General features: G+C 46.4%; 2 protein-coding genes across 3 annotated transcripts; both read right to left on the reverse strand.

Annotated features, from left to right (window-relative positions):
• Window positions 1-69: 69 nt before the first annotated feature.
• FUCA1 (alpha-L-fucosidase 1) lies at window positions 70-6,741 on the reverse strand. Its single transcript, XM_030539019.1, has 8 exons — window positions 6,371-6,741; window positions 5,157-5,291; window positions 4,512-4,649; window positions 3,864-3,969; window positions 3,217-3,417; window positions 2,835-3,025; window positions 1,917-2,016; window positions 70-1,232 (listed from the first exon to the last, which is right to left on the reverse strand). Exons 1-8 carry the CDS (start codon window positions 6,724-6,726, stop codon window positions 1,092-1,094), a joined length of 1,368 nt encoding a protein of 455 aa, XP_030394879.1. The 5' UTR covers window positions 6,727-6,741; the 3' UTR covers window positions 70-1,091.
• Window positions 6,742-8,429: 1,688 nt separating this feature from the next.
• CNR2 (cannabinoid receptor 2) lies at window positions 8,430-26,023 on the reverse strand. 2 transcript variants are annotated; one of them, XM_030539021.1, is made up of 3 exons: window positions 25,836-26,023; window positions 23,441-23,652; window positions 8,430-11,117 (listed from the first exon to the last, which is right to left on the reverse strand). In XM_030539021.1, the coding sequence occupies exon 3, from the start codon at window positions 11,047-11,049 to the stop codon at window positions 9,982-9,984; it is 1,068 nt and encodes a 355-aa protein (XP_030394881.1). In that variant the 5' UTR covers window positions 11,050-11,117; window positions 23,441-23,652; window positions 25,836-26,023; the 3' UTR covers window positions 8,430-9,981. The 2 variants fall into 2 exon arrangements, with proteins under 2 accessions (XP_030394881.1, XP_030394880.1); XM_030539020.1 differs by lacking the exon at window positions 23,441-23,652.
• Between the last annotated feature and the right edge of the window lie 1,185 nt (window positions 26,024-27,208).

Consider the following 27,208-nt stretch of genomic DNA (forward strand, 5'->3'; position numbering starts at 1 on the left):
CTTTTTACATTATAAATATTTGTAATCACACTTAATTCAGCTTTAATTCAGATGACATGAAGGCAGCAGTGTTTTAATAGAATTTTATTTTTTAAATTTACATGTAAAAATACATTGCACATAAGAATCTGAAAGTGCTTAATTCCAATTAGACTTTAAATGGCATAATGGACTCACCCGAAACAGGATGTTTAATAATTTCATACACCAGAAAATAGTTAGGCTATTGCATTTTGATTAAAGACTAGTTTCAAGAAGATTACGCTACTTAAGTGACAAATATTCAGATCAGTCAGTAGAGGATTCAGCGCTCCAGAGCTGAAACACAGGTGCAGCGGACAACTTCAGTGGAGACCTGCTCCTGTCCGGAAGCAGTGGATGTTTTTTCCTGCTTTATTTTGCCTAGTTCTATGGTGTAGACTTATACACCAATCCAAGGCAAGTTCCTTGATCATAAGTAAACAAATAGTTTCATCCCTCCACAGTTTGGTTAACAGCTATATTTTGAACATTTTGATAATTAAAAATGAGAGATCTCTCCTTTAGCAAGTAAGCACCCTCTTGGCAGCGTGACTATCACTCATTTTGTCAATCTTAAGCATTTCTAATGGACCCATTGCTGTAGCAACCAAGTGCCATTTATTCACAGTCTGTGTTTGCTGACTGCAGATCCTAATTCAAGCAACTTTGTAACTGTCCCACACTAAATTTGTTCACACTCTCACACACCTTATGTGACAGTCATACCTATTAGGCTGCAGTGCCATGGTTAAAGGTGGCAAAGTGATAACATCTGCCAAGAAGCCCAGCTAAAGATCTCTCATCACAGTAGTCAGACCACACTCAGCGGTCAAAATCCAGCAACAGAACATTACTATTGCAGGCCACGTCTCTCGGACAGATGGAAGGTTGTGTATAGGCCAGGCCTTCATTCCCACCCAAGATGAACTGACCTAGCTGTTTTCTTGGCCAGAGCGGCTTAGAAAGGTATTCTCTTAGATGAGCAAGAAAAACAATTTATTAAGATTCCTTCACCTTCAAAACAAATCAAATCAAAAGATCTAGTTCCTTGCTTTTCTTCAAAGTCACTATCACGCCACACCTTCTAGCTTGAGAGTCCAGCAACACGGCACTGGGAGAACAGATGGCGGTACATAGGGCAAAGTGATCAGCAACCCTTTATCTACGGCCTTCTCCCATTTCAGCTTCTCTGAGAACCCCAGCATAGTCACCTGAAGAAAGAGGGAAAGAACAGTACAGTCATCTATTGCTTCATGCACACACTGCCTGTTTAAACACATCACAGCCAGCAAGTTCAATGCACTTCCAGGCACTCAAAGGGTAGAGACAGCCCCAACTACTTTCCACCCAGCCAGAGTTTACTGAGCTGCAGAGTACTGTACAAGGCACATTTTTGGCCCAGCATCTGCCTATGGTTCTTCACTGGGGAGATTCTTTTTAATGGTGGTTTGGAAATGACACAGCCGCTCCCTGTGATATTTGCAGTGAGTAGTTTAATAGATTTTTTTTTTTTTTAGTTAGTGTTGCCTTGTCAGAGTGGTCTTACTGCTATTTGGGCGCCTCAGCTAATTTCACAGCAAATTAAGTCAATAGAGGCTGGGAACTCTGTGGAAGAAATGCGCCTGGCGGTACTATGGCAGGTTAACAAGCCCTATCCAGCGTTTCTTAGAGAATAATGGTGGTTTAAAGCAAGGTGAACACACAGAAAGAGGGATCACAATTCCTTCATGACCTCTCCCTGACAGAGAAGACCCAAGACTAGAAGTAAGGGAAAATAACTTTACATATATGGTACTTTCACCAGCTATTTAATGGAATCCAGATTGGGCCATCTCAGCCTTTATGTACCAAAGATGGACTTGTGAGATTCATTATCTACTCTTCAGATTCCTTACTTGTGTGCTTGGAGATGGAATAGGTGAAGACAGCTTCAACACACCACCCTCTGGCCAGGTCAGAAAGATGGCATAGACAGTTAATCCTTTAGAAGTGTACCTGAGGGAATATAAAGATGGTGTGCAGAGGTGTGTAGATCACCACAAAATAGAGAGGCAGACAAGATTCTGGCTTTGTGAGAAGTAAAGCAAAAAATACATGCCTCCCCCCATCAATTAGTCTAGTCTTATTGGGAAAGCCAGCCACATAGGGGTCACCTGCTTTCCTTGCATACCTCAATACTTTGGAACCAATGTTTATCCAGTTAGCAGGGACCGAGAAAAGCTAAACAAAGTCCACATATGCTCCCTGAAAACAAAGGTCACCTTGAGACATGGCCTTGCTTTAGGCTGCTGTGGTCAACAGAGTAGATTAGGCTCTTGTGAAGCTTCATGTAGGTCATTTCATTATTCTCTTTAAAAACAGGTTAGGTTTGTAGTGTTCTGGTCTCCTTGCACACTTACTATACATTCCTTCCTCTGAGGAAATGCAGTTGCTGGGTAACAGTGCACAGATCCATTACACAAGAATCTGAGAAGTAAATACCCCACACCAAGCCAACCACAGGAGTTTAGGGAGACAAAATGCAGTTATGCAACTAAGAATTTTAGCCAAAACCATGGGGTTAAACACTCCTACTCAGGAGAAGCAAATTGAATCTTTAGTGTTTTACTTTTGATTATTTTTTTTTTTTTTAAAAGCAGGGGACAACAGTCCAATACTCAGAGAGCAGAGGACCACTTGTGACTCAATGTCTTTCTAGTGTTTATTTTTCTTTGGTGCTCTCAGAGTAGCAAGCTCAACCCTTCTTTGCTCATGAGATCACAGCCTGAGATGAGTGGCTCTTTCAGAGTGGTCTTGTGTAAAGTAATCCTTACCATGCAGCAGTTGTGGTGTTCTCCATCTGCACCCTCCAGGGCTTAGAAGCATAAATTGCCTCCCCATTAACACGCAGCCATTTTCCAAGGGACAGAAGCCTTTCTTGAAAGATTGGAACAATCACCCCTTCTTTTGTAGGGCCCACATTGAGAAGATAGTTGCCTCCAAAACTCACAGTCTGCACTAGTTCCTGTGACAGACAGGAAAGTAAAGTGGATTCATGTTACTTTCCCTCTTGACTATGAAAGACAGACACTTGCATAAAGCTTTATTGTCATTGTCCCAGCTACTTTAGCCATCATCCTGTCCTACTGTTTTGCCAGATAAGTAGACAGCCTCTAATCCCCAGCAATCCCCCTATATATATTAAAATGTTCTTACTGAGATAATACTTGATTCATCCATGAGTTCATTGAGTTGCATGTTGCTTCGATAGCCCCAAGATCTTCTGTCAATAGATGTGCACATCTCCCACTTGTGCTGTGGCAGGGTGCCCGGCTTGTATTTATCGGCACAATTATAGTATCCTCCATGATGGCAGGAGCAGTTATTGCACCAACGGTCATTAACCACAACAGTATCCTAGAGTGATGAGATAGTTCAGAGTAGAAACTATTTTGACTTAGACACTCAATTCTTCTGCTGCAGTGGTTCAAAGGAACAAGTTTGTGTGTTTTGTTCTGGGATCTTTGGTTGCTAGTCTCCTGGATAGCTCAGTGGTTTGAGCATTGGCCTGATAAACTCAGGGTTGTAAGTTCAGTCTCTGAGGGGGCCACTTAGGGATCTGGGGCAAAATCAGTACTTGGTCCTGCTAGTGAAGGCAGGGGGCTGGACTTGATGACCATTCAGGGTCCCTTCCAGTTCTATGAGTAAGTATATCTCCATAAATACTTTAGATGCCCTTAACAATTTACATGCTTCGACTGATCCTGAGGTTTTGACTTAAATTCTGCCAGTATTAGAAGCTGCCTGATTTTCCATATTTATGTAATGGCCAGAAGACATGAAGGAAATGCTGACAGCAGTACCTTGACAGGACTATCATTATAAAGCCAGGCAAGGAAAGAAGTAGAGTTCCAGTATGTTTCCGGACCCTCCCAGTCACCATCTGACCAAACCAGATCTGGTTTATACCTAGGAGACAGACAAATATTACTAGAAAATTTAACACTCTCATTTCTGGTCCAGTCCAAAGAGAAGATTGTCCCAAGGCAATGTTTTTAATTCTTGCTTATGAAGTTCAATTATCTTTGCTTTCATACGCTTCTCCTATTGTATGACATAACCAGGAAATGTGCCTGGTTGGGGGGGGGGGGGAACGACACACACACATCCAAGAGCGAGATCCTTGCAGCAGCAAAGGATGGGAGCATCATTCATTCCCAAAGTTGGGGTGTAGCACTAACAAAAGAGGGTAAGTGCAAGTTGTCTCTGTGCAGGCATAATGGCCAGTTAATAACACTGAGGAAAAAGTGTTCCCAAGCACAGATAAATAACGTGATCCCCTTCTTAGACCACCTCAAATCCCAAATTGCTACTGTAGAAAGGTGAGATCTGCCTTGTGATTGGAACAGCAAATATTAAAGTGTCTCCCTTCCTCTGCCCCACATCCTTATCTCTCTACCAAACAAAGAAATACAGTAATATTCAGGGTGCTAAAAGGCTGCAGCTCTTACCTTAAAACAAGATCATAAAGCTCTGGCATTGTTTTTGAAATGACAAAATTCTGTGTCTTGAAGCCATTTTTTTTGTCATCTAAATACAGAGGATTAAACCACTCTAAGAGAGAATGGTACAGTCCATAGCGTATGTTCCTTAAATATTAAACAAAGAAAGGAAAGAGATGAAAGTTGGGTTAACAAAAAAGTACCAGTAGGAAAAAAAAAAAAGACAAGAACCTACTATTGTAGTAATCAGTGCTGAGTCTGCATTAGAGAATGCTCTATCTATTCATAGGTTTCAAAATACTTCCTAGAAGTGGGTAAATATCACACTCCTTTCCTGACATATGAGACAGAGATTGAGTAACTTGCCTAAAGTCACACATTGAGTTAGTGGTAATGTCAGGAATATAGCTCAGGTTGTCAAACTGATTTCCATGCTCTATTCACTGGACCTTACTGCCATCCTGTAGGAAACCAACAGGAGATTTGGGTACATGAGTTCTCTTACCCTGAGGCAGAACAGTTTTGTTGAAAGGCATGTGCTTAGTGACATATTTATCAAAAAGAACTACGAGACGCTAATGGGCATCTAATTCAAGAAATGGAAACAGTTCTTGGGTAACAGTTTTGACAGTACGTACAAGAGCAGTGACATACCTTTCTCTGAGAGCTTGTCCCAGTTCACCCACTAGGTCTCGATGGGGCCCTGTATCCACAGAATTCCAGTTCCAGGACACAGGAGACCCCCAGTTTGTGAAGCCCTCATGATGCTTTGTAGTCAGCACCACATACCTGTGGAAATCAAAGCCTCTTGTTCAGAAGGAAATAGAACCTATCTAAGATACTCCAAATCTTCTGAATAAGACTGGTACTTGCAAAGCAAAGGACATGGTAATGATGGTGTCAAGAGCTGTCTCAGATTCCTTTTCTAAATGTACCTGTTTGCAAATTCTCTCCTAAGACTTTACGAGTTTTAAATGAATTTTATTGCTGATAAAAAGTGACAGATTGATACCCCATGCAGACAGAACACAAGTAGTGAAACAAATGCCTTACCCTCAACGTGGAGGGAGAACTTTTAAGGGCAAAAGAGTAAACCTAAGAATAAAAAACATTAGTGCTGTCAGAGTGGCATCTTTCAACAACACTAAATCCATGTTCAAAGTTAAACACTTTAAAGCCACTGACGAGTGATAAACCACCACTTCCAAGTGCTTCCATGGTTCCAGTGAACTTAATAGTTTTCAGACTCATTTTGCAAAACCAAATCATTCTTGTTTTGTGTAAGTTTGTAGAAAACCATATCTCACTAAATCCTTAGAAAGAGACTGCCCATTGGCTAAAAGAGGAAGCAGCTACTCAAGTAAATCACCTGACATCTGCTCTGGTGGAAGGCAGCAGAAACTGGTTCCCTCTAGCATCTAGTTTCGATTAATGCAAGATTTAAAATCCACAAGTATGTTCCTTCCCTGGGAATGATGCATCCTCAGGGTGCTACGATCCAGGAGTCAGCCCCAGCAGGGAAACACACTACAAGAACCAGGGTTCTGCCCTATGCAGCGGCTCTGCATCCCAGAATGGAGCAGGCCAACGACCTCTACAGCTGCTTTATGGGCACAAAGGTCACCAGTGACTGCACTCACTGCACCCCTGCCCCAAGGGACTCTCCTAGAGCTTTCTCCCCCAGCAGAGCCCAGGGCCACCCTGCCCTCACGCATCCCTTCCCCTCGCCACCGAGCTACTCCCTGCTCCGCCCCTCAGGGTGCCCCCTTGCCCTGGTTCGCACTCTCAGGTCTCGGCCCATCCCCCAGGCTACTCTACGAAGGGGCCCCGCACTCCCCCCCCGCCCCAGGGCTCCCGCCGGGACTGACCTGGCGCCGGCCTGCTCGAAGAGCCAGGCCCAGAAGCGCGGCCGGAAGTCGCGGGCGGTGAAGCGCGCGGCGAAGTCGGCGTAGGTGGTGTTGGGCGGGAAATGCTCCCGCACGAAGCGCTCGTAGTCGGCGCGGCGCTCGCCCTGCCAGTGCCACCAGAACCACTCGGAGCCGTAGGCCGGCACCGAGAACACCCCCCAGTGCACGAACACCCCCACCTTGGCCTGGTCGAACCACGCCGGCAGCGGCCGCGCGTCCAGGCTGGGCCAGTCCGGGCTGTAGCGGGGCCCGCAGACCGCCGCGGCTACCAGCGCGCCCAGCAGCAGCAACCGACGCGCCGCTCCCAGCGCCGCCATCTTCCGCCACCCACGGGACGGGAGCCGAGACGGGCCAAAAAGGGGAACACAGGGAACTAGGGGCTGACCACGTGACGGGCACTGTCCACGTGATGAGCAGGGCCGACGCCATTGCTAGAGAGGCACTGACCACGTGATGTGCAAGGGCGACGCCATTGCTAGAGAGGCACCGACCGCCTGATGTTGAGGAGGAAAGCCATCGCCAGCGAGGCAATGGCCACGTGGTTCCTGCGGCATGCAGGCGGCACGTGCTGCCCCTGGGATTGTCACAGCTCAGGCACTGAGGGAGAGGGCAGGTCCCAGGAGCTGGGGGCCCATGTCCAAGGCTGGGAGGAGCTCATGCCCCATAGAGAGCACCACCCTGAGGGGTGACCCACTGGCACCCTGCCGGCTGAGTCTGACGCAGGCCGGCCCTAGGTGTAGCTCTAAAGCTTGGCTCTTTCGCCCACAGCAGCACGTTGGTCCAATGGAAGATGTTACCTTACCCCCCTTGTCGCACTAGTATCCTGAGACCAACACAGCTAAAACTCAGTATATAACACATGTAGTGCAATTACATATGTGACAGGTTGGATCACAGAAACCCCCCTTGGGAACTGCCAACTGATGTGCCAAGACTACTTCTGCCCCTGCTTTCCCTGCCAGCTTGGGACTCTAGCACCCTGTCCTGTTGAGCCAAACACGCCCGTCTGCTCCAGCACAGACCCAGGGTCTGAACCACATGCTTCAAAGATGCAGACTAAGCTGAAAGCGACTTGAGAAGTGTTCCTGTCTTTTATACTCAGATGTCCAACTCCCAATGGGGTCCAAACCCCACATAAATCCATTTTAGCCTGTATAAAGCTTATACAGGGTAAACAAATAAACTGTCCGCCCTCTATAACACTGATAGAGAGATAGGCACAGCTGCTTGCCCCCCCCCCCCACAAGTATTAATACATACTCTGGATTAATTAATAAGTAAAAAGTGATTTTATTAAATACAGAAAGTAGGATTTAAGTGGCTCCAAGTAGTAACAGACAGAACAAAGTGAATTACCAAGTAAAATAAAACATGCAAATCTGAGTCTAATACAGCAATAAAACTGAATACAAATAAAATCTCATCCCCAGAGATGTTTCAATAAGTTTCTTTCACAGACTGGAAGCCTTCCTAGTCTGGGCACAATCCTTTCCCCCGGTACAGCCCTTGTTCCAGCATAGGTGGTAGCTAGGGGATGTCTCATGATAGCTGCCACTTTTGTTCTATTCCACCCACTTAGATATCTTTTACATAAAGGGGGAATTCTTTGTCCCTCTCTGGGTTCCCACTCCCTCCTTCTCAATGGAAAAGCATCAGGTTAAAGATTGATTCCAGTTCAGGTGACATGATCACATGTCACTGTATAACGTTATTACCCACTTGCCAGCACACGCATATACAGGAAGACTTACAAGTAAAACAGAGCCATCTGCAGTCAATTGTCCTGGTTGATGGGAGCCATCAAAATTCCAAACCACCATTAATGGCCCACACTTTGCATAATTACAATAGGCCCTCAGAGTTATATTTCATATTTCTAGTTTCAGATACAAGAGTGATACATTTGTACAAATAGGATGACTACACTCAGTAGATTATAAACTTTGTAATGATACCTTACAAGAGACCTTTTGCATGAAGTATATTTTAATTACATTATATTCACACTCATCAGCATACTTTCATAAAATCCTATAGAGTGCAATGTCACAACATAATTTTGCAAAGGCATCCTAATTTCTATCGTAGCAGCCACTGGCGACAAATAGCATAGACCTACAACAACACTGCATATAACTGCATAGTTACTCTAGGGCAGGAGCGGGCAAACTACGGCCTGGGGGCTGCATCCAGCCCTCCAGATGTTTTAATCCAGCCCTCTAGCTCCCACCAGGCAGCAGGATCCAGGGCTTGCCCCACTCCAGTACTCCAGCCAGGGAGCAAGAGCGGGGATTTGCCCCACTCCACATGGGTCCCAGAAGCAGTGGCATGTCCCCTTCTCCGGCTCCTACACATAGGGGCAGCCGGGGGCTTCGCACACTGCCAGGGCTGCCGAGAGTGGGTTCGGGCCCCGGTGAAAAATGTTTTTCGGGCCCCCCAGCAAGGGCAGACCGGCTAAACAGGGCCGACAAAGCCAGGGAAGCCGGGCCCCCTTCCGGACTGCTGGGCCCTGGTAATTTGTACCAGCTTCCCCCCCCCCACTCCCTGCCATCATTGAAATTACATTAGGGATAAATGTGCCTCCTTAGTTGGATGAAAAGTAAAGCACATTCATACACTTCCTTTGGAGCCATACTTGGCTGTAAATGTTCCTGGAAACACAGTCAAACTCCTAAACACTGAGGCTCTCAGACTGCCCAGTTCCTCAAAGCTATTTAGGCACCAATTGATTTCAGTGGAAGTCAGGAGCCTAAATACCTTTGAGTATCTGGGCATAAGACCCACTGAGGGCTCCATCCTGCAAGGTGCTCAACTTCCACTGAGTTTAATGGGAGAGCGGGGCTCTCCCCACCACCGCGGTCTGCTTGATGCCTTAGCGTATTTAACCACAACTGCATATAAAATGTTGCAGTCCCAGCAGCAGAGTGGTCATAGACCAGCCTTGTGCTACAGCCACATGGATCAAAGCACATTTTACTTGGACCAGAACTTCATTTTAGAGTAGGGAGGAAAGAGGTAATTGATTGCAAGATGAGTGGGTCAAGGAGATCACTAGCTGACACAGTTGTGGACTTAGTCTGGTAAACCGAGAGGGCTGCCCTAAAATAGTGGGGACTGCTTCTGTTTATCCGTCCATCCATGATGTTTGTAGAGCACCCATCACTGTAGTATCTCTGAAAGCCTGCTATGCTATCACTGTAGTATTCGTATGGTAGAGTTGGTCCAGTCTTCCTTTGGTTGGGTGTATCTGCTCTTTAGAGGGGAGGGACCAGCAGCCCAGATTTTTCAAGGTACTTAGACAGCTAATTCCCTTGGAAATCAATGGGAGTTAGGTGCCTAAATACCATTACAAATCAGGGCTCATGTCTTTTTCTCACTAAGTAAAGTCCCAGGCACAGGGAGGGTGTGATCTGCAAATGTTTCACAACACCATTAAAGACAAATGGTTTCATTTCCCAGGCAAGGCATTCAGTCAGGAATCCTCCCAGGAGCTACAAAGAAAAGCAGCTTTAGATTTTCTTCCTTTTCAAAGAAAGAATCCAAAATCTGTCATATGTTTCCCCCGTCAAAGCTCAGGCTTTCAGCAGATTCATGTTTGTGTTGCACACAGTGTCGTCACAGATGGTTTCTATCTGTGAGGATTTCTGAATGCTGTCTGCTTCCGGGGTGATCTCTGAGATGCTCACCTTCTTCCTGAACCGCGAGCTAGTGTTCCTCAAAGAGGAGCGCAGCTCCCTGCTTCGTAGGGCGTAGACAATGGGATTCACCATGGAGTTCACCAGGCAGAGGGTGCTGCAAAAGGCAAATCCCTTTCTGATCTGATCATTCAGGCTGACGAAGAGGCTGTACGTCATGAGAGCCAGCACTGGGGACCAGCATGTCACGACAATGGCCAGGACCATCACTAATGTTTTGGCGAGCGTGATGTCCATCCTCATCTTTGCATTCCGCTGCCCAGCCTGGGTTTGGTGTTTCTCCATGTACACTGTGTGCTTATGAGCCTTCCACAGCACCCGGACATAGGCGTACACTATACACAGCAGCAGAATCATTACCAGGCAGATCCAGCTTGACAGATACTTGCTATCAATAAAGGGAAACAGCTCAGAGCAGGTTGAGTTTACCTTGCAGCAGTTCCACCCCATTAGAGGCAGGAAGGCAGTGAACATGGTAGCTATCCACACCACAGCCATAGCCACCACAGCCCTTTTCCTTGTCACGATGACCTTGTATTCCGATGGCCGATGGATACAGACATAACGGTCAAATGCCATCAGCAGCAAGCTGCCCAAGGACGCGGTGAAGGACGTGTTGACCCCTCCAAGCTTCAGCAAGAAGATCTCTTTAGAGGAATCAGTTCTGTTGAGGACATGGAAATCAAGAAAGCTGCAGACAAATACAATGCTGGCCAGGACATCTGCTAGAGCGAGGCTGCTGATCAAGAGGTAGGAAGGCTTTTTCCTGATCTTAGGGGAAGCAAATATCAGAAACAACACCAAAGAGTTTTCCAAAACACACAGAATCCCAACAATGGAGCACAGCACAGTTATGCCTGTTTTCTGAGTGGGGCTGCTGAGGACCATGTAACATGTCAGGTTCATGGTATTTATGCTGCAATTGGATATCTGACATTTCTCCATCGTGATTATCCAGGACCAAAAAACTTTCCAAAGAGCAGGGGTTCCCTTGGTGAGCTTCAGATGCTGCTCTGAAAAAAAGATGTAGAGGGGGAAAAGTTACATTTGTACCCAGCACAAAACCCAACACACACAGCTAAAGGGACATGAAACAGTTAGAAACTATCTCCCCCCCACCCCGAACCCTCTTTGCAAAGGATTTAAGACCATACAAAGGAGAAAAGAGACCAGCGAGAAATATTTCTAGGTTCTCTGTCCAAAGAGTTGTGTAACTCTGGGTGGGATTGGATGGCTGAGGGTAGTGGCAGTGGGACAGACATAGGGGATGGCATATCTAAGCTGTCAATTCAAATCCTGCTGCTCTAAGGTGAGTAGTTCCACTGACTTTATTGGGATGACCCATGAAATTACGATGAGCCAGACTTGGTCCCAAGTAGCTAGAGATCCAGAGCTATTACCCCCTGATGGTCTCTGTGTGAAAAGAGTAGGTGATTTGTCAGCTCTTTGCTGTTAGTCTCAGCAGAAATGCCCTGGATTCCATTGTAGTCACCACAAGGGGTCAGTAATTACAAAGCTTCCTCTTTGACAGGTCACTATACGTATTATACTGTGGGCCAGTGGTTCTCAACCTTTCCAGACTACTGTACCCTAGAAGCCTGAGCCCTGCTGCCCAGGGCTGAAGCATGTAACTTAGCTTTGTGGGATCCCCTGTGGCATGGGGCCCCAGGCAGTTTCCCTGGTTGCCACCTCCTAATGCCAGCACTGCACTTGCAACTCTCACCCCCCAAACCATCCTGCAACCCCCCTGAGATCGCAACTCCCAGGTTGAGACACTCTGATCTAGATGAGTTGACATACCCCCTGGAAGACCTCCGGGTACCCCCAGGGGTACACGTAGCCCTGGTTAAGAACCACTGCTGAAGGCTATGTGGTGTGAGATACAGAGAATTGCCAGTTCCGAGCATTCAAAACTCATGAGTCAGGACTACAAATAATCATGAGATTTGTAAAAATAAGTTTGCAGTTCTTTTGATTTGCCTTCTGGGTTTTGAGCCTTTAGGGTTGCACACAGGTCACATTTTGAAGCTTTTCTGTACGATCATGAAGGCTGAACAATTCCTTACAAAAAAAATACAACAGCTGGTATTGTCATGTAATAGCATGACTCAAGGAGCTGGGCTTTATAAAAAACATCAACTATTGTAAGACTTATATTGCTTCATCGCCCTAATATCTGAGTACTTCCCAAGTATCTAAAACTAGAAATCATTGCTTTTTCTTACTTCCCAGGCTGTAGGAAAAATAGCAGAGTTGGTGAATGGGTTATTTTGTGTGTTAGTTGTGTAGTGCAAGTGAGTGTGAGTGAAGAATTTATGGAGGGACAGGTAAGTCAAAGCCATGAGTTTTCATTTAGGGCCTGATCCAAAGCCATAGAAGTAATTACTTTCTATTGACTTCAGTGGGTTTTGGATCAGGTCCCTTGGTTCTGAAAGTGGTTAGATCTGTGGTCATTCTTCTCTCTTGTGGCAGTGAATTCCACAGTCTAGATACAGATCCTGTGGAAGTTCTGTCTCACGTGCTCACAAGATTCACTTCTTCTGCCACTGGAATGCAGACACTGCAGGGGTGGCATGTTGCAGCTATTTAGCAGCACTACACACTTTAGGTGCAGACAGTGGGGAAGCTCACTGGCGGCGATTTCCTCCTAGAACTTTAAAATAAACAGATTAATACAACACATGCACCTTTACATAACAGACTTCTACATTTTAAGAACACTTTTTAACTACTGGATTCTGGGAAACTCTCATGGGAGAGTGCATCAGCTACTTTGTTAGACGCTCCTGAGATGTGCTGAATTTCAAAATCAAAATCTTGGAGAGCTAAACTCCAACGAAGAAGTTTCTTGTTGTTCCCCTTGGCAGTATGAAGCCACTTTAGTGCAGCATGGTCAGTTTGTAGCTGGAACCGCCGTCCCCAAACATATGGGCGTAGCTTTTCCAGGGCGTACACAATGGCGTAGCATTCTTTTTCACTGACTGACCAGTGACTTTCCCTCAGTTTCTTGCTGAGAAACACGACAGGATGGAAGTTGTGATCTGTTGCTTCCTGCATGAGAACTGCTCCTATACCACGCTCAGATGCATCCGTGGTTACTAGGAATGGCTTGTCAAAATCTGGGGCCCTGAGCACAGGGTCAGACATGAGCGTCGCCTTAAGCTGGGTAAAGGCCTTTTGACACTCATCAGTCCACTTAACTGCATTTGGCTGGGTCTTTTTGGTCAGGTTGGTCAGTGGGGCAGCGATTTGGCTGTAGTGTGGAACAAATCGCCTGTAGTACCCGGCCAAGCCTAAGAAGGATTGGACCTGTTTCTTTGACCTTGGGACAGGCCACTTTTGGACAGCATCCACCTTGGCCTGTAGGGGGTTTATGGTTCCTCGACCCACCTGGTGCCCCAGGTAAGTCACTCTGTTTTGGCCTATTTGACACTTTTTGGCCTTAACAGTTAGTCCGGCCTGCCTGATGCGCTCAAAGACCTTTTCCAGGTGTAGTAGGTGTTTGGGCCAGGAGTCTGAAAAAATGGCCACATCATCGAGGTAGGCAACTGCATATTCTCCCAGTCCTGCTAGTAGACCATCTACCAGCCTCTGGAAGGTGGCGGGTGCATTTCGAAGGCCGAAAGGAAGGACATTAAATTTATACACCCCCGCATGGGTGACGAATGCTGACCTCTCCTTGGCAGGTTCATCTAGTGGTACTTGCCAGTACCCCTTGGTTAAGTCTATTGTAGAGATGAACTGGGCACGTAGGGAAGAATAACTTATCTAAGGGCATGTCTCCACTGGCACCATTAAAGCGCTTTAATGTGGCTTGTGTAGTCGTGGCATAGCGCTGGGAGAGAGCTCTCCCAGTGCTCTAAAAACACCACCTCCACGAGGGGAGTAGCTACCAGTGCTGGTGCATTGTTCACACTAACACTTTACAGCGCTGAAACTTGCACTGCTCGGTAGGGTGTTTTTTCACACCCCTGAGAGAGAAAGTTGCAGCGCTGTAAAGAGCCAGTGTAGACAAGCCCTAAGTGAAACTGCAAGGGGAATTTAGGGGGAGTAGATTGTACACTGATATAGGGCTTGATTAATAAAGAATTAAAGGAAGGTAATTTAATTAATGCAGATCAATATGGAAAAATAGATCCAGTAAAATTTAACCTGATATTTTTGGATGAAATTGCAAGTTTGGTTGATAAAAGTAATAGCATTGATGTAATGTACTTAGATTTTTGTAAGGCATTTGACATGGTACCATGTGACACTTTGATTAAAAACTAGAGTGCTATAAAATTAACAAAAACAATGAAGAGTCCTTGTGGCACCTTAGAGACTAACAAATGTATTTGAGCATAAGCTTTCGTGGGCTAGAACCCACTTCATCAGATGCATGGAGTAGAAAATACAGTAGGCAGGTATAAATATACAGCACATGCAATACCACAAGGAGTCCTTATTGTTTTTGCTGATACAGACTAACACAGCTACCCCTCTGAAACCTGTCATAAAATTAACATGGCACACATCACATGGATTAGAAAGCAGCTAACGTATTGGTCTCAAAATGTCATTGTAAATGGGGAATCATCAACTGGGTGTGTTTCCAGTGGAGTCCCACTGGGATCTGTTCTTGGCTCTACGCTATTCATTTTTATCAGCAACCTGGAAGAAAACATAAACTCATCACTGATCAAGTTTGCAGATAACACAAAACATGGGGGAAATGGTAAATAAATGAAGGGGACAGGTTACTGAATTAGAGCAGACTGGATCACTTGGTACACTGGGTGCAAGCAAGCAGTGTATGGTTTAATACAGTTAAATGTAAATGTATGTGTCTAGAAACAAAGATTGCAAGCCTTACTTATACAATGGGACTCTATTCTGAGAAGCAGTGACTCTGAAAAGATGTGGGGGTCATGATGGATAATCCACTGAATATGAGCTCCCAGTGTGATGCTGCGGCCAAAAGAGCAAATGCGATCTTTGGATGCATAAACAGGAGAATCTCAAGTAGGAGTGGAGAGATATTTAACTTCTGTATTTGGTACTGGTCCGACTGCTGCTGGAATACTGTGTCCAGATCTGGTGCCCTCAGTTCAAGCAGGCTGTTGATGAACTGGAGAGGGTTCAGAGAAGAGCCACGAGAATGATTAAAGGAGTAGAAAAATCTGCTTTACAGTAATAGACTCAAGGAGCTCAATCTACTTAGTTTAACAAAAAGAATAAGGGGTGAGTTGATCATAGTCTATAAGTACTTACACAGGGAACAAATATTTAATAATGGTCTTTTCAATCTAGCAAAGAAAGGTCTAACAGGATCCAATGGCTGGAAGTCAAAGCTAGACGCATTCAGAGTGGAAATAAGGAGTACATTTCTTACAGTCAGAGTAAATAACCATTGGAACTATTTAACAATGGTTGTGGTGGATTCTCCATCACTGTCAGTTTTTAAATTAAGATTGGATTTTCTTTTAGAAGAGGTGCTCTAGTTATCATTTCGGGGACATTTTCTGGCCTGGGTTATCCAGGAGATCAGATTAGATGATCACAATGGTCCCTTCTGGCCTCGGAATCTATGAACAACAACCCACATTGGAATGTGGTTACATCCCAAGAGCACACAGCAACTGTTCGGAAGTTCTCTGAGATCTTTAATAACAGCAAGTGATTAGGACCCGGGATTTACATTTCTTCAATCCCTCGTGCTGAAGATGAATTATAGACGTTTCAGATTTTCTGTTCAGTTGATTTCATCCTTGGCCATCAGAATGCCACACAAATCAAAGCCCTTAAATACATTTTAACATCTAACTCAGGCAAGCATATTGGTCACAAAACAGAGAAAGAACCGTAACTTTCCACAGCTGGATGCAGTACCACAAAATGGCTCCAATCCCAAAATGTGATCAGCACAGGCAGATGGTGAATCTCTAGTGATTCCAGAACCTCTGGGGATCGGCTACAGCACAGGATTGGGGTCCAGTGAGTCTCAACAGCACCACTTCTGAGTAGGATAGGGTTTAGGACAGTGTTATTGAGAGATTTAATGGAATACTTATAGACTCATAGACTCTAGGACTAGAAGGGACCTCGAGAGGTCATCGAGTCCAGTCCCCTGCCCTCATGGCAGGACCAAATACTGTCTAGACCATCCCTAATAGACATTTATCTAACCTACTCTTAAATATCTCCAGAGATGGAGATTCCACAACTTCCCTAGGCAATCTATTCCAGTGTTTAACTACCCTGACAGTTAGGAACTTTTTCCTAATGTCCAACCTAAATCTCCCTTGCTGCAGTTTAAGCCCGTTGCTTCTTGTTCTATCATTGGAGGCTAAGGTGAACAAGTTTTCTCCCTCCTCCTGATGACACCCTTTTAGATACCTGAAAACTGCTATCATGTCCCCTCTCAGTCTTCTCTTTTCCAAACTAAACAAACCCAATTCCTTCAGCCTTCCTTCATAGGTCATGTTCTCAAGACCTTTAATCATTCTCGTTGCTCTTCTCTGGACCCTCTCCAATTTCTCCACATCTTTCTTGAAATGCGGTGCCCAGAACTGGACACAATACTCCAGCTGAGGCCTAACCAGCGCAGAGTAGAGCGGAAGAATGACTTCTCGTGTCTTGTTTACAACACACCTGTTAATGCATCCCAGAATCATGTTTGCTTTTTTTGCAACAGTATCACAGTTGCAGTATACTGATGCAATGAGCCTTCCGGTTCCAGAGCAGGTGTGTCTGAGATCAGCAAACACCTGCAGGAAGCCAAGGGGCTGGAATGCCCTCATGATGACTAGCAGCAGATATTCTGATTCTGTCCCTGATCTTACAGGCATGGGGGGAAGCTCACTATGCCACAGCCCATGCTGGACCTTGCTTTGGAAATCCAGGACTTCGGCCTGCAGGGTTGTTAATCCAGCTTTTTACACTAGCACTGAATGTACTCTTTGAAAACCACTACAGGAGTGTGGGGAAGGGAGTTCGCCGAGTGTGCGCACACGTGTGTGAGTGGAGAGACAGACAGCACTCCAAGGATGAAAGTCTCTTGTGTATGGCAGACAAAGTTACAAGAAACTGCCAATGCTCCTCCTTTGGTGGGTGGAGGTACTTCCTAGAGACAAAGCATGTGAGTTCAGTCATATCTGGAGCCTACAGCTCTCCGGTCCCTTCCACTCCCAGAACCCATGGAGAGCCTTTGAGGAGTTCTTTCCCTCTTATGAAGCAAACAGCTGGATTTCTCACCAGCTCCCCATGATTAGGGGTTAACTGTCCTGTTTCCTCCAACGTGAGGAGGAGGTGTGAAAAGGGGTTTATGCAGAGATTTGAAGGAAGCAGCTGAGGATGCTTGACAGACAGGGAGAGAGAGATGGTTCCAGTTCTCAGGGCAGCATGAATGAAGGTGGGAAGCTGAGGGTGGACGAGGAAGGGAAGCGGGTTGGGAGGAAGGCAGGGAGCTAGGGGGTGTCACAGTCACAGGACTCGTTGCACCTCTCTCCCCCTTTGGTCTCTCTGAGTGCATCTCTTGAGGTATTCAACCTGGTGCCTGTACCTATCTCAGGGCCAGGGATGGTGTTTGTCCACCAAGCTCAATTCCTGTGCCCCTATCAGTGCTGTCACACCATCACACTAGGCAGGGTGGGTATGCATAGCCATGCCATCGCACTGGGCAGGGTGTACGTGTCATTTCGGCTTTCTCTCAATCTATCTATCTCTAGGGACAAGCAGCTGAGTTCTTGCTGTCTTGGGAAGTGCTATTGTCTGGACTGCAGGTGCTTAATGCCACTACTGCTTGGGGTGGAACTCCGTGATTCTCTCATTCTTAAACCCAGCCCTGGGACACAGCACCCTGTGGATCAACTGTTCTTATGCTGCAGATCTGAGTACAGAGCCCTGCAGTTCTCCCCTTCAGGAGCCTGTGACCCGTGGTGTACGGGGACCACACAGCTTTCTTAAAAATCACAGTACGATTTCTTTAGCAGCTGGAATAAAGCAATAGAAAATAAATAGCATTTTAAAACAACAGACAGGCTACACTAGAGTCTATCCCCTGATGATGACCTAGGCAGGCCTAGCTTCTGCAGACACCCCCAGCAGGCTCTTTTATGAGTCTCGTCCCTCTGGTTTCTCCCTCTCAGAGAGTGTCCCTCTATAAACTCTGTAGCACTGCATAGACTCACCCCTGCGGTGCCTCCTGCTGGTCATCCTCAGGAATTAGCTCTTTGACCCAGGAGCGCCCTCTGCAGGCCAGTGATCCGCTTGCCGTTGGTTCCCGTGTCTCTCCCAGGACCCTGGTGCCCTTATCTCAGGGTGCTGCCTCCTGCAGTACCCCACCCCAGGGGAACCCCCCAAACACGTCACCTCAGTCGTGGCTACTATTGGTCTCCCTTTAGTCCCTGCCCCCGCCCCCTAGAGCAGACTGCGGCATATCAGCCGATCATCACAGGCAACCAGGGGTTTGGACTGGCTGCCTTTACCCACCCTCCGGCTGCCCGTCTGCAGGCCCAATACCTAGGAGGTGTAGAACTAGGCCCTGCAGCCTAGGGAGCTGCTGGCCTAGGGCTTCCCAGCTCCTAAGGCCTTTCCCTAGCCCTTCCCCCCTCTAGGTCCCCAGGTGAGTTCCCCAGCAGCCAGGCCTGTCTACCTCTCAAGTCAGAGAAAGACTCCTTCCCTCTGGCTTCCCTGGCCTTCTTATAAGGCCCAGTGGCTTAGTTTGGGTTGTGGTCTCAGCTGCAGCCACTTCCCCCAATCAGCCGGTGTTTTACTCCCTTGCCCAGCCCCAACCCTCTGTTCACCCCGCTACAACCCTCTCTATGGTTCTTTGTTCTCCTGCATTCCTGGGCCTTTTCCAAGAGGTTGACTGGAGACAAAGGCAGAATCAAAGTGAATCGTTCAGGCATTGCCCCTTAGCAGCTGCTAAGTGTTTGTTGCGAGGCCACCTGTCTTTACAGACACATCTAGCCAGTTAAACCACGACAATCCTACAGAAAACATCCCAATAACCAGGCCAACATCCGGGATCAAACGATTACAGGGCAGCTCCCCGGGGAGAAGGGGGAAAGGAGAGCCGAGATGCAATGGGGACAATGGCAATATAGGTCAATGGTAATGCATGGATTTAATGTGGTAAGAGACAGGAAGCCAGTTCAGCTGTCACCACCCTCACAAAGAGCCGCTTATTCACGATGTAGCTGACACATTAGGAACCTGTGGGCAGAAAGCAGTTTGATGTCAATATCGAATGGGCTGTAAAATCTATTTCCTGGAGAGACCTCAGAACCCCTGGAGCTGGCTGTGAGCAGCTGAAAGAGAATTTTAAATTTCTGCCTGGAGCTGCAGGGGGCATTTGACAGGACCATTTGAAAAAGTCTCTGGATGAATGTTATAGACAGGTAAATCTGCTGTGCATGCCTCTACTAGGGACAAAGAGGCTACAGAGGAGGAGCAAAGCACCAAACCCACAGGAGGCCTCTCATATCTCCAGTTGCAAAGGGACACAGGAACTATGGGCCTGATCTCCAGCTGTGGTTAATCAGGGTAGCTCCACTGAGATTAATGGGATGATGCCCACTTACAGGATCTGGCCCCCAAAACCTAAATCTGGGCAGCCTTGAACTTTGGGGGAGATTGAAATTAGATATTTTCCAGTGCTGCACTTCTAAGATTCTTCATAATGGGTCACACCAAAATGCTGGACCATGGCTGGATTTTATTAACCAGCCCAAAAGGTGGCTAATGTTTCTAGCACAAGATGCATGCTCTCAAAAACAGGAAACGTGAGCAAATCCACTTCTTCATTTAAGACTCTAGGCCTTAGGGACTTCCCTTTCTTCTCTCTGGTGGCTTGTTTCTGAGTGAGAGGAAGAGAGAGAGTAAAATGTCTTCACACTTTCAAACAGCCACTTCTGTCACTAGGTGATCTGTTATCTCCATCTCCACTCAGCGATCACATCTCCAGGAAGACAATCAAGAGAAATACTCATAGACTTTAAGGTCAGCATGGACCACTGTGATTATCTAGTCTACAAAGCCACTGTCCTGGCTGGCTGTGACCAAATCCTCTGAGAGGAAGAAAAACTGTTAACTGCCCATGGAAAGAGCATTCTCCAGCTTGCTTGAGGGATTATCCAACAGTAGCTGAAAGGGGTTTAGGAGAGGGGTGGTTCTGAGGTTTGTTAGAGGGAGATGGAGCCTTTCGCTTCAAGGTTACCACATCCAATACATGTTGGTAGTGACCAAAAGCTGTTATCTATTGTGCACAGGCATAGACCATCAGATGTGTGTGTCTGTCAGTCTAAGCACAGTGAGTTGGTGGGTTTCACTCCAGATCCTTGTGGACAGGCCTTCAGATGGCAATAATCACCGTCATTATAGCACTCCATCGATGGTTGCAGCCCTGAATCCCAGCCCTGAACACTGGAGTTTCAGCTGTTAGCGGAAAATGTTTTCAAGTTGAAAGCACCAGCTGCATCTTTCTCATGCGGGGCTAAAAATCCCCAGGCCCTAAACACCCTCAATATTCTTTGAAAAGAGGAAATGCCCAAAGAGTTTAAGCCACAGGAGAGACAAGAGCCATTGCAACACCTAGCAAAATACTACAGATACAAACAAGGCTGATGGTGGGGGAAAGTGAGGGGGTTGGGAAATGCTGCACAGAGTGAGAGGACCTCAGCAGCGTTTGCTGTGGATTCATGAACTGCTGGAGGTCTCAGGTATTTGTGCCTGACGACCATGCAATCTCCCTCAATGACGTTTTCGGTTAGACGACTACAGCAGCCATAGGCAGCAAACAGGGGGAGGATGGAAAACAATGGAAAAGGTCTCGAAGACCTTTCCACACAAAGACTTCAGCACTGACGGGTGATTTGCAGTTTCCATCCCGAGATGTTTCTTTCACCCCTGCCTCCCCTGTCACACTAAACGCTGCAGTTGCTTTGGTTGCAGGACACACCATGCTATTAGGTGTCGTCCATCCAACTCAGTCTTATATTGGGCCTGATCCAATGTCTATTAAAAGAACAATCTGTTGACTTCAAGGGATATTGAACAAGGCCCACAGCATACAGCTGTCAAGTGCAGAGGTGTAGAAGGGATGAGGCTGAGGAGAGTAACCCGGGTGATTAGGGGGCCAGATAGACCAAAGAATAAAGAAAGAGTAAAACAGCCAAATAAGAATATGTTGGCTAAATGAAGAGTGTGGAAGGAGGGACAACTGGATGGTTGGACACACAAGAAGATAATACAGTAGACAGAGATTTCTTCAGTGAGTATCTGAAGCCCGTAAATACCATGGGGCCAACAGAGGGCTCCTGACACAGCAGAACCATCCCAGGCAGCAGGCTGTGGAGAGCTTATGCCACTCTGGACAGAGCCCAGCTTTGTGGGACCTCCTTGCACATCCCTGCATGGTGGAGGGACGGTCAAGCCATGTGGGGTCCAGGCATGGTTGGAGGGTCCTTGCCATTCTGGGAGAACAATGGGAGTTTTGCCTGAGAAAGGACTAACGGTGAAATTCACTCTGAGCAGAGGCCCAGCACAAGGCCTATATAACAGTCCAGGAGGGCTTATATTGGACATCTCTACAGGCAGGTGGATTTCATCCTGCATGGAACCTGGGTCAGGGACTCAGGATTTGGCTCCAAATATTCACAGAAGCAGAACGGGAAGAATAAAGCCTGTGACGTTTTGGGATTAGCTAAAGTTACAACGCAGAGATGGACCCAGAACGAAGTCCCTAGATCCGAACACCCTCCATAGTCTGGGGAAGTTGGGCCCAGATCTGAACTCCGTGTTTCAGGACTATCCCTGCTATAAAATAACCCCAAGACTCTAGTAACAAATCAAGGCGGTGAGCTGGAGCTACAAGAGAACCGTAGCTTTAATAAAGGCCTGATGTAAAGCAGATAAGTGCTGATCCTCCCTAGCAGAGGTTCCTACAGCTGGGGGCCATTACTTCCCTGCCTCAGCCCATGTCCAGAGATATTTACCCTACAAACACTGGGGCTTGATGCTTGATCCCTCATTGAGATCAATGGCAAAACTTCCAATGAGGTCCAAGGCGGCAGGCTTGGGTGCCAAGTTAGCCTTAACCTATCACCCTTGGAGCTTTGAGCTGCATTAGGTTTCCCCAGCAGCTCCCACGCAGAACTAGAAAGGAACCTGTTCCTGAAAAACTGGTAAAGGAAATAGCTATATCACATGGGCCCAGTAAAATTCTGGGGAAAGCATCAGTGCCGCTGAGCGCTGTGCCGAGAGACAGACTGATGCAGGTGAAAGGGAAGGGCCTGACCCCGCAAAGTCTTATGCACTATGCATGTTTAAGCACGTCAACAGGAATGTTCCCATGCATCAAGTTAAATAAGTGGGTAAGTCTCTGAAGGAACAGGGGCCGGAGTGTTATCTTCAAACGTTCTGAATACAGAAGTCAACCCTTATCACAAATCAGCCCGTGCAGGACATTTTGCACAATCACCAGAACGGGGTACATATCGTTCGTTCCACAAGACGAATGTGTCCCCTCTTATTGGCTGCAAAAGGCAACTTCAGGGACAGGTGGTTTTGAAGGAAATCAGACTTTGCCAGTTGAAAAAGCTGGACTGAGACCCTTTCAAAAACAACAAGATAATCGCTCAGCGTTCTTCGTTGCATCCCAGGTTTCTGTGAGCACAGTCACTGCTGAAACAGTGCCACAGGCCGTGCGCAGGTCTCGTGGAAGGTGTACAGACACAGCAAGTGTTCAACGGTGCATGCAAAGGCACAGGGACACTGTGGGAAGAAGGAGAATAGGGAATAGGCCAGGGGTGGCCAAACTGCGGCTCGTGAGCCACATCACGCAGCTATTTTACAGTTAAAGTGCAGCTCACAGAGACCACCACTTCCCCTCCATTCTCTGCTTACCGGACTGGGAGCAGGGGGGAGCTCGAGGCTTCCACCCTGCGGCGGGGTGATGGGGCACGGAGCATCTGCCAGAGACGACTGGTGCCTGCTGAGAGTTGGGGGGCACAATTTAAAGGTTTGATCTCTCCATTTGCTTGAGTCACACACCCCCTCTTACCTCAGCGGCCCCTCCCTGCAGCTCCCTGGTGTTAGCGCCACCTGGAGAAGCAGCGGCAAGCAGCTGGGAGCTGCAGGGAAGAGAGGCTCCTCAAAGAGAGGCAGCAGCAAAAGCAGCAGCTCTCCCTGCATCTCCTAGCTGTTTGCTGCTGCCCCTCCCCAGGGCTGCAGCTCCCAGCTGGCCGGCTCCAGCAGCTGCCATGCAGAGAGGGGGGCCCGGTGGCACAATGTGACCAAGTGGGGCCTTCAAACCCTGGCAAAAACTGAGGGGACAGATGGCGCTACACATCACCTCTGGCTTCTCCCCAGCAGGGAGGGATTCTTGGGGCTTCAGCCCCAGGGGGTGCGCCTGCCAGGTCTCAGAACATCAGCTGGAGCAGGGCTAAAGTCCTGAGCCCCAGCAGATGCCTCTCACGCAGCTGAAGCTCCAGCAGGTGCTCCCTGGCTCTCGAACATCTGAAGATTGTTGTATATGGCTTGCAGAGTTGGTAAGTTTGGCCGCCCCTGGAATAGGCAAAGGGAAATGACTTGGCGAATCCTGGAGGAAGGGGTCAATTACAGAGGAGATGTAATTACATTAGTTATTATTATTACCTATATAGAGTTTTTCACCCGTGGATCTCGAAGCACTTTACACAGGTGGAAAAATTCAGACGTTAGATGGGGAAACTGAGGCAAGGGAATGGCAGAGCTGGGACTAGAACCTAGGTAGGAAAAGCTGTGCTGGGTGTTACAGGTAAGGGTGAGAAATTTCAATCTGATGTTGAAAGCAGTCAGAGGCCTATGATAAAAGGAAAAGGCAATCCATACACAAGGAAGGAGCCTAGAAGTTTCTATCTGAGAAATCATTTTTTCCCCATTAATATCTCTGCGGCTGGCTCCCTTAAGCAATCGCTTCATCATCTGTGTAGGAGGAGTCTCACTCAACTCACATCCTCTTAGGGAGACCCTCTCAGCCTCCAATGCAGCTATAACTATCAATGCCTTAATATTGTTTGGCAACACTGATTCCTCTGGAACCTCGAATCCACACAAGCTAAAGTATGGTTGGATCCCAGAGCCCAGTGTTGTATTGCGTTGGGGACCCCTGATCCAGAGAATGGAAGTCGTATTGTGTATCAGAAAAGCAAAATTAAGGCCGCCGGACCTTTGTGATGGACTCACAATACAGGCACCAGTCCCCAAATGTTTCTAAATCAACTAAAAAATGACTTCTACTAGGATGACAGTTTCACTACTTATTTTGTGAGGAGCCTACAGAACTATGGGAGCTTCCTGGAAAAGAACTTGCAATCAGATTTTTATTAACAAGCCGAAAGATGGTCTTGCAGTTGACGAAACGGTGTGATGAGTCAAAAGGAATGGGTTATATTACTTGCTGTATGAGTTTGGGCAAGTCATTTGCTGTACTCTTGCCTGTGGCTCATTTACCTTTTTGGTAGAATGGAGATATCACCACGGAAATCACAGAGAGGCAGTGAGGCTAACATGAGATATTCAGTGTTACAGCACTAGAAGGGCGAAATGCTATTATAAAATGTTTCATTTGGTAAAGTGCCAAACTGCAGCATGTTTTTAGTGGGGGAAAAAAATCTGTCTAATGTTGTCCAGCACACGCTGATCTTCCCATCAGTATTGCTGAGATATGATCTCTGTGCTATGGGTGCTGGGAAGGAGGTAGTTGATATACGGAAGAGGAACTGATGGAGGCAGCATACAGCAGGGTGTTGAATTACCTAGCTGGCTACCTCCTTGAAGCTTGTGGGACAAGCTGCCTAAAGTCACCCTTCTTCTCTGCTGAAGTCATTTGGAGTTTTCCCATTGACTTCAGACCCTGGAGTGCCAGATTTACAGAAAAGCTCAGGTCCCATGTAGGTAGAAGAACAGCATTGCAAATGGAAATACAGCGATAAAGCGTTGCAAAGTAACACTTCTGTTATTACACAACAATCTACACATACTGAAGTATAATAAGCCTTAGCCTTTGTGGGATACTTTTTATCTTCAGAGAGCTATTCAAACATACACCATACTTGGTGCTTCTAACTGGATAGGGTGACATCTGGCAACAACTCTGAGGTTTCTAAAGTAATTCTTCATAAGACAAGAGGAAAACAAGCCAGTGTAAACTCTGCAGTTTGAAGAGCTACCTTTAATGCTCTCATTAAGAAAGCATTCCACATAAACATCAGTTCTCCCACCCCAAGCGTTACTTTCCATTGCAGTGTGTCTGAAACAACACAGGAAAAGGAGCCCATCAAACAATCTAAGGTGAATTCTGCCCTCTCCCCAAATGATAATGCACCTCTTCGAACCCTCAGCAAAATTCTGCCAGAGCTTGTGTGTGTATCAACACCGCTGAACTTGAAGACAGGGGTTCTCAAACTGGAGGTTGGGACCCCTTAGGGGGTCATGAGGTTATTACATGGGGAGTCGCGAGCTGCCAGCCTCCACCCCCAAATCCCGCTTTGCCTCCAGCATTTATAATGGTGTTAAGTATATTTTAAAGTGTTTTTAATTTATTAAGGGGGTTGCACTCAGGGGCTTGCTATGTGAAAGGGGTCACCAGGACAAAAGTTTGAGAACCACTGCTTTAAGGCGTGGCATACTTTATTGTGGGAAGGAGGGAAAAAAAAGAACCTTGCATGAAAGATATACCTTCGCGTTAGTGAATGAAATCTACTCACCTGTTTTTGCTTGGGTGTCAAGGCGGAAGGTGCCTTAGGGACTTCGCAGCCTTCCAGCTGTCAGTGTTTCTTGTACAGCTGTGCACTGGTGACTGCTGCGTTCTCCCCTGTTCTGACTCCTGCACTGGCTCTGCTTATTATTCCCCTGGGTAGAAGTTTGTGTTAGTCCTTTCCCCAGTCTCTCACTCTTCTTCATGTTCTCTTGGTAGAAAATATGTAATAAGTTTTTCCTTCCCACCCCACTTCCTCTCTGGGTTTTGTGCTCTGCCTTTCTGGTCATTAGAAGAACTGTAGTGACAGATGTTTAAAACCTGTCTCAGATGCAGGGAGTCAATTTGCTTGGCGAGAGTTTTCTTCTCAGTCTTCTCCAAGCGTAAAAAAATATTCAAGCTTCATTTCTTTTCTTGTAGGAAAGAAACATTCAGGCTTCATTTCTTTTCTTGTAGGAAAGAAACATTCAGGCTTCATTTGCCTGATTTTTAGGGTCGGGGGGAGGACATGACCAGCATGTAAAATATTGATGCATCTGTATATATATTTATGTGTAGGCAGATGGCAAGGTCAGACAACTACTGCTGATCTATTTATTTGTCCCAATAACAACATATATCCTTCTATACCTACAAATTGTACAAACAACTAGTCTCTGAACAAACTCTATATGTGAGCCTCATTTTACAGATGGCAAAACTGAAGCAAAGAGAGGGAAAGTGATTTACCAAAGGTCATGCTGCAAGGGGAAATCAAACATACATTTCCTGATTACTAATTCTGTGCTTTGTCTGCTAGAGCAGTCAGTTTCAGAACTAGGCTCTCCTCCAGACACTGTCTAGTTCTGGAGGTTATGTATGCCCCTCTTTTTGTGGGCAATTCACGTGCAGCTCTGAAGCAGAAATCTCGTAAGTGCCACATGTAACGCTTGGGAAGATCTTGATCTGTTACTTGTTACTGTTACCAATATTTTGTATATAGAGTAGAACCTCAGAGTTATGAACATCAGAATTACAAACTGACCAGTCAACCACATACCTCATTTGGAACCAGATGCACACAATCAGGCAGCAGCAGAAACCAAAAAAATAAAATAAAAAAACCCAACCCAAACAACAACAACAAAAAACCAGTACAGTACTCTATTAAATGTAAAGTACTAAAAAAAATTAATGGAAAGTTTAAAAAAAGATTTGACAAGGTAAAGAAACTGGTTTTGTGCTTGTTTCATTTAAATTAAGATGGTTAAAAGCAGCATTTTTCTTCTGCATAGTAAAGTTTCAAAGCGTATTAAGCCAATGTTCACTTGTAAACTTTTGCAAGAACAACCATAATGTTTTGTTCAGAGTTACAAAGAACCTCCATTCCCAAGGTGTTCATTA

The sequence above is a fragment of the Gopherus evgoodei genome, chromosome 20 (assembly GCF_007399415.2).
Source record: "Gopherus evgoodei ecotype Sinaloan lineage chromosome 20, rGopEvg1_v1.p, whole genome shotgun sequence".
In the NCBI taxonomy this organism is placed as follows: domain Eukaryota; kingdom Metazoa; phylum Chordata; order Testudines; family Testudinidae; genus Gopherus; species Gopherus evgoodei.